This window comes from Montipora capricornis, chromosome 5, assembly GCF_036669925.1.
Source record: "Montipora capricornis isolate CH-2021 chromosome 5, ASM3666992v2, whole genome shotgun sequence".
NCBI classification, from domain to species: Eukaryota; Metazoa; Cnidaria; class Anthozoa; order Scleractinia; family Acroporidae; genus Montipora; species Montipora capricornis.
Window position 1 is genome coordinate 21841585 of NC_090887.1, and position 7500 is coordinate 21849084.

The 7500-nt window shown below is 41.3% G+C and overlaps 2 protein-coding genes across 2 annotated transcripts in view; both read left to right on the plus strand.

Moving 5' to 3' along the window:
• Window positions 1–7500, plus strand: part of LOC138049933 (la-related protein 7-like) — a 128064-nt gene that overhangs the window by 72615 nt on the left and 47949 nt on the right. The gene's annotated exons all lie outside the window — the stretch shown is intronic.
• Window positions 1–7500, plus strand: part of LOC138049930 (ankyrin repeat and IBR domain-containing protein 1-like) — a 32541-nt gene that overhangs the window by 261 nt on the left and 24780 nt on the right. The window contains exon 1 of the mRNA XM_068896409.1: window positions 1–551. This exon is cut by the window's left edge and continues 261 nt beyond it. Within this exon, the coding sequence (XP_068752510.1) occupies window positions 168–551 (384 nt within the window). The 5' untranslated portion in view covers window positions 1–167. The remainder of the gene's footprint in view (window positions 552–7500) is intronic.

Genomic DNA, 7500 nt, shown 5'->3' on the forward strand with positions numbered 1-7500 from the left:
CTTGCTCTTTCGACACATAATACGGTATCTGATTCATAATAAGGTTTGGTTAAGCACATGTCCCAGCAAAGCCCCGCAGCATTGTGGACACCAGGAACGTTTCGATTTCTAGTGTTAATATATTTGCATTAGTCGAGGTTGGAGGGTCATCATCTTGTGATATATCCATGGGAAGCTCTTCGTCGAAATTCCGCAAAGCTCTTCAGCGTGGTGAAGGTGTTGAAGCCATGCACATTTACCTAAAAAACCCTGACATTAAGCGAAATCTCGAGCCCAACAATAGCTTTGGTGTGAATCATGGACATAACACGGCACTACATTATGCGGCTATGCACGGCATGAAAGCATTTGTGCGTGAATTTTTAGAAGAAAGAGCAAACCCTAGCATATGTAACGTATTGGGACAGAATTCGCTTCATTGTATCTGCATGACTAACAGAGGAACTGAACCATCTGTGGATAAAACCAGAGCTGAATGTTTGTCATATCTTTTAACGTGGAATTCAAGCAACCAGGACGAAAGTGCCGCAGGAATAGATGCGAAAGACGAGGTATCGTTATGAGTAGTTTATGTTTACGGAAATTTAACATTTATACCACATAATGATCAAACTGCTTCCGTGTGTTAGAAGAGATCATTTGGCAAGAATAAGCAAAACTGGGGAGGTTTTGTTACGTAATTTTGATTTTTTTTCAATTCCACAGTAACCTCAAATATTTAAGCAAATAGGGAACTTTCCGCGTTGACATAGAACTCACCTGAACAAAAGGGGGAGGTGGACATTTCAAGACAGTTATGCGTCTCACGTTTTCATAACTGTCGGGAATTCTCCCAACTCCCTGAGTGTTTAGATGAGGCCATGTAAACACAGAAAAATGTCCTCTATCGCTTTTAGAAAATATTTCACAAAAATAATTTGACAAATGAAGGAAAATGCTGTTTTTTTTACTTCTTGAAGGAAACAGATGTTATTGATATACACTCATATTTCCTACCAGCCAATCAAAATATGAATCTGACAACACATAACCAATCAAAATTTGTGTGGTGACACAGCCATGTTTACATACAGTCGAACCTCGATTATCCGGACCTCGATTATCCGGACTTTTTCTCTGGTCCAAATTTTGTCATGAATATTTATTAGTCATCATTAAGATCCCTAGTCATATTCTTTTTAAAACTACAGCGTTGAAAAGTAAAGTAAACGCGAGTTTGTTTCTCTTTCAAAAAGCAAAATATAGCAGCGCTCGAACACATCATAACTAATGCAGAACTTTCGAATGAGTTCTGATTGGCTCAGAGAGTTGCTTTGTTGCTAAGTGAAATTTCACGCTCTATTGGCTCGTTCGGCAAACAATCTACACTACATCACGAATGTTTATTCACAATTATCATGTCCTTGAAGCATACGTGATCCGTTCTTTCGATAAAAGATAAACAGGCCATAATTTTGCGATTAGAGAAAGAAGAAAAAGGAACCAATTTGTCAGCTGAATATGGCATTAATAAACGGCAGATATCTGATATCCGCAAGAGCAAGGAAAAGATCATGACGTTGGCGACACGTGTACCGGTATTCACAACGGACAGTAAAGATGTAGACCATATTGTTTTCCAAACGATTTGCAAATGTTTTGTTTCACGATTAAATGTCGCTTTCTTAATGTAATCAGTTTTTGTTTCTCGTTAATATTCATATTCTCGATTATCTGGACCCTCGATTATCCGGACTATTTCGTCTTGTCCCAACGAGTCCGGATAATTGAGGTTCGACTGTACTCTCATCTAAACACAGCTATTGACCAATGGATTATGAGAGTGCGTGGTACTATCCTAATAGCCCTTTTCACGGTTAGTTTTTCTCAGTTGCATTACAGCATAATCTAGAATGTATGTGAGGCAATTTCGGGCTATTTTGCAGTTTTAACCCAAAATTGCCTTGCATCCACGTTAGATTACATAATTTGTAATGCAAATGAGAAAAACTAACCGTGAAAGGGGCTATTGTTTTATAAATATGTGTATATGATATGGAGATGCAAGCATGAAGGAAAAACTAAGTTGGGAACGTTTTTGCTGAATTTTTTTGCTGAATTTTTGCTGAAACAGCATAATAGACCATATTTATTCTCAATATTGAACTGGAACTACAATCCTGCTTTCCCCCTCCCTTCATTACAATGTTGATTTCTCACGGTCTCCGAAATCAAGATCTGACTGTTCGTCGATCGCTTGCATGTTTCAAAATTGTCTGGGGGAAAGAGGGGCACGAAAAGGCACCGAAAGGAGAACACACGTTGCTCATATAATGATGGAAGCATGTACTGTAAATTCTCTACTTTTTGCCCAAAATTTGACAAGTGTCCCAAAGTCTTTTGACCCGGATTGTACCTTGTAATGGAGGCTAATGTGGGGGAGTCTTGCAAATGCAAATACTTTTTAATGTATTCCCACGCATTAGCCTCCATTGCAAGCTAGTTCCAGTCCAATACTGAGAATACAAATAATTTATGGTGTATTTGCTTGGAGCTGTAAGAATTTAGAGAAATTATTATTATTATTATTATTATTATTATTATTATTATTAGCTAACCTTTTGTAGCTTTGATGTTCTCTCGTCATCACTTTAAGGCCACAAGAATGTTTCTCAAAAAGCAAATTACCGGTATGTTGCATTCAGCAGAAGTTCATTCATCACAGTTATTCTAATTTTTCCATCTTTCCAGTTTTTCCTGCATGCTGGCATCAGTTATCGTCATCATCATCATCCTCATCATAATCTTGGATAATGATAGTTGTAGTAATAATGACTAGTAATTTCTAAAAGAAAATGAAGTGCTGCGAGAATAGAATCAGTTACACTGCAACAATGGAAATGTAGTTCGGTGAGAGGGCTGGGTTGGAAAACCAGGGAGAGACGAAATTCCAAGAATCAACTTGCCCTTCAGGCAAGCTGCAAAAATCAAAGCCCAATTTAGCCCAGTCATCGCCATATTGCCTTCAGCCAGCTAAAAATATTGTTACAATTTGCACAGACAAAGATGATCAAAAGACCTACTAAATTTACGCTTACTTATAGTTTCTCCTGTCACACTCCAAAATAACCACTCTTCCCCAAATAAGGAGTTACCCATATATGGTATGGTCACGCAAGGATCCATTACACTGCTCCTCTCCTAACCCCAGTATCCGTCCTGGATACCACACACTTATGTCCAGAAGTGAGTTCTGAAGCCTACAATAACATCAACGGCCTGAATAAAAATGTTCAATGGTTATAAAGGCAAAACAAACAAAACTAAAACGTTCAAGTGCAACAGGAAGGTTGCACTCTCTCTGCAAGGTCACACATATTAAACAAAGTCCTTGTATCTGAGGGGTCTGCCTTGACTCCGTGGGAACATCGCAGGGCTCCTTGGTCCCTATGCAAGAGAGATGTTTTCTCCAATTCATCATGTTCCTCACTGGCTTCAGGGTCCCTGGGACTGGAACTGGGGGGTCAACCTCTTACTCTGCGATGGTTTTGGCTGGCTTGAGTGCCAGTATTGCTCATCAGGATTGCTGATTGTGGAACACCTCCTTTGAGTTCACTCTCCTGCCGTTCCCTAGGCTAATCCTTGAGCCAATAGGCACAAGTCGTGCCACGGTACGTCCACAGCCTGTCTCTATTCACAACTTGTGGTCTTGCCCGAGCGCTTCTCTGGATTCGGTACACAACATCATTGATGCAGTCTAACAGGACATATGGCCCCTCCCACAGCTGGCTGAGCTTGGAAGTTAACCCCTTCTTCCGTTGAGGATTGTGCAACCACACCATTGCTCCCTACTGACGGGGTTCTTCCAGGGAGTAGCACCCTGAGGACAGAGTCCTGTGGCTTGGAGAAGAAGCTAGCGTTCGACTTCCCGCCTTGGCTATCCCGACCAAAATTGTCATCCTTTTTACAATGGCAATGTGTGCAGGTTGTATCAAAGGAAGACCATCGCGATAATTCATCTGCATTCTGATGTCTTTTCCCAGCTCAATAAGCAAAGCATATGAAAGTCATAGGTCTGCAGTTTCTCCAACCATCTCACTAACTGTCCTATATGTTCTTGAAGGATAGCAGCCACTGTAGAGAAGCATTGTTAGTTCTGACAGTGAACTGTCTGCTATAGAGGTAGGGTTGGAAGTGCTCAATGGCTTTAACAACCGCAAGAAGTTCACCTCTAATAGTACAGTAATTGTGTTTGGGTTTACTTACTTGGGGCGTGGCTGTAATAGGCTTTGATGCATTCTTCACCGTTGCACACTTGAAGAAGTACCACTCCAATACCAACATTGCTGGCATCAGTATCGGACAGGAAGGGTTCCCCACTGGAACAAGCACTAGGGCAGACAGAAAGCAGCCTTTGATTCCTGAAAATAATTATTGCATTCTTCGGTCCACTTGAAGGACTGGCTGTTATCAGTTACTTTATGCAATGGATGGGCCACATCAGAAAATTAATGTCGGTAGTAGGTGCAAACTTTCTAACGTCCTTTGCATTGTGAGGTACAGACCAGCTTTGGACTGCCTTGACTTTGTCAGGGTCTGTGATAACTCCCTCTTTACAGACTATGTGACCAAGACTCTTAACTTTCCGTATTTGGTAAAGTTCACATTTCCAAGGGCTTAATTGCAGATTTGCTTCCCTTAAACGCCAGAACACTAATCTTAAGCGTCCCAGTCCCGTATTGAAAGTAGAGGCATGTACAATGAAATCATCAAGGTAGATCAGGCATCGAAGGTCTTCAAGGGCACTGCCCATCAAGCGTTCAAAGGTTGCTGGAGCATTGCAAAGGCTGAAGGGCATGACATTAAACTGCCAATGACTGTTCCCTGCACTGAATGCTTTCTTCTCATGCTATTTCCACCTGCCAGTACCCACTTTTAGGTCTAAGGTTCAAAACCAAGAAGAACCAGAAAATTCATTGAGGGTGTTGTCTATCCTTGGTAGCGGGTAGGAGTCCTTCTTGATGCGGTCATTTTATTTCTGGTAGTCCACGCAAAACCTCGTTGACCCATCTTTTTTTTTTTTACCAAGACAACCGCCGATGCCCAGGGGCTAGCTGAGGGCTTGATTATTCCTTGCTCACTCATCTCCTCAATTGCTTGAAAAACTTCATCACGCTGTGCGTATGGTAGTCACCATGGTGAGTGTCGAGCCAGAGCAGCATTGCCTGTATCTATTTTGTGTTGCACCAGCCCGGTTCTTTCTAGGTCATAGGGTCCTCATGAGAAGATGTCTTGAAATTCAGTCAGGAGCTACCGGAGTTTGTGCTGTTGTTCGTCATTTAATGCTTCAGTGCTTCAGACATAGAGGTCTGTCAAGTGCTCTGGGAAGCTGGCAATAACTTCCTGGGATCCAACACTAGATTTAGATGAACAGTGAATAATGCTCTGCACTACTGGTTCACTGCCATCTACTTCCATCCTGTGACAAATTTTCCTCGGCTCATCAGAAAGGTTCACTACCCTGACAGGAACACAATCTTTGCTGGACATCAACTAGTGTTTTACTGACCATAACATCGGGGGGCCAGCATTGCAGTCAGAAATGGGCCCACCGTTCCGCACGGTTCACCAGGGAGGTCATCCATTGTTTGATTGAACAAGAAACCAAACATGCCAATACAGAGAAAGAACCATATTTAAGTTAACAAGACAATTTGATCTGAAATACAAAGAAATTACACTGGCACTCGGCCTTACAAACATTTAAAGGAAACAGAAAATTAATGCAAATAAACTTAGAAACCAACTGAAAACTTACTTCTTGTCTGTCTCTGTAAATGATGTACACTGTGGCAGAGGGTCTGGTAAAACTTAAGCAAATAACTGGCTATCAATTATGATAACTGGTTAGCTTGGTTGTTTCTGCACAACTGAAAATTTTTGCTGGAGTACACGACTTCAAATTAAACCCTCAAACGAGAATTGCGACATACAAATGCAAGTGGAGCCTGCATGCAACATTAAAGATAAACAGCACGCTCATTTTACCTAACTCATTAAAACAAAGCTGAATGTTCAGCGACACATCCATATTCTTTGCTGTAATAAGTTACCGTGAAGGGAAATCAGTGTGTCTTCGACGGCTGTCACTCAATAAGAGTGAACTACAATGTAGTTGGCTATAGGAGGGTTTATGGAAAGGAACCTCTTCTGAGCCAGTTCGGAGGCTACCTGACCCTGCATCTGCAGTACAGCTATGGGCTCTAAGAAAATATAGTCCCCATATGAACTTGTCAGAAATATCTGCAACTATCACATCATTGCGGTACTTGTGTTCCACCAATTTTAATTAACACTAAGTTTTAAAGTGCCAGTACGACAAAAACTTTTGGTTTTCTTTTCGAATTTTTTCAACGTCAATTAAGTCAATATGTTCAAAATAATACAATGCATTTAAATTTGGAACGATAGAAGCGAGATAAGTCGGGAAATAGCCAGCCAAAAGCCGCTAAAAATATGTCCACCATTACTCGGAGAAGCCTGCGATTATTTTGTAAGCAGTCTTCACGCAAGACTTGGCTCGTGACGTCATATGCGCATCGCTTCGTTGGTGTTTGACAAAGCGAACAAGTCGATCAAGGAGTAATGTATATAATAGCCATGTTTATTTTGAGCGTTGCGCATATGACGTCAGACCCCAGGCGATCCAGCTAGACCCAACCCTTTTCCTTGCTCACGGTCATTTGCCGTTCGAGTAATGGCGGATAGCGAAAACCGAAAAACTACGTTACATTAATCATACTTTCCGTGGGAATTTTGAGATAGAAATTGGCATGATACCTATTTAGTATGTCTATTTTCAAAATCTAAAGAAAAAAGGACATGCAAAATTTTCATCGTAGTGGCACTTTAATTTGCCTCACACGTTGGCTGACTCCCTGGTTGCAGTTTTAAGTTAACTTGTGGACTCTTGAAGACGAGAAAAGTGTTCATGTGTCCAGTACATCAGGGCGAACCATTGTGACATGGCTGCAGTGTCAACAACCATAGTTCAAAACACTCCTTCAATTACTCCATACATGGTAAGGCTGCCCTCATTATGAGACAATGCTCTGGTCATCAACATAACTTGTGGGGTTGCATTGGCAGGGTGAAGGGCTGGCCTGTCCTAGTTTAACTGTTGCCTAGACTGGTTGCATCTCTGCTGTGTATCCCTGAGCCAATTGCTGTTGAACCTCCCACAGTCTAGGCTTAGCTACATGATTCCTGAAAAATTGTCTAAAATTCTCTCCGGAATTTCCCAAACAAAAGCTCTAAAATTCTTTTAGAAATGTCTAAAATTCCCAAAAATTCTTATAATTTCGGTTCTTATAGTGCAAAGTCTGCCGTATTTGCTATCAAGCAAAGATCCGGATTCCAAAACTACGGTGAGAAACCACTGCTTAGATGCACTGTAGGACCCCTTTTGGTGAATAACCGCTGATAAGGAATAGATATGAACGGACTGACCCCTCTCCTGGT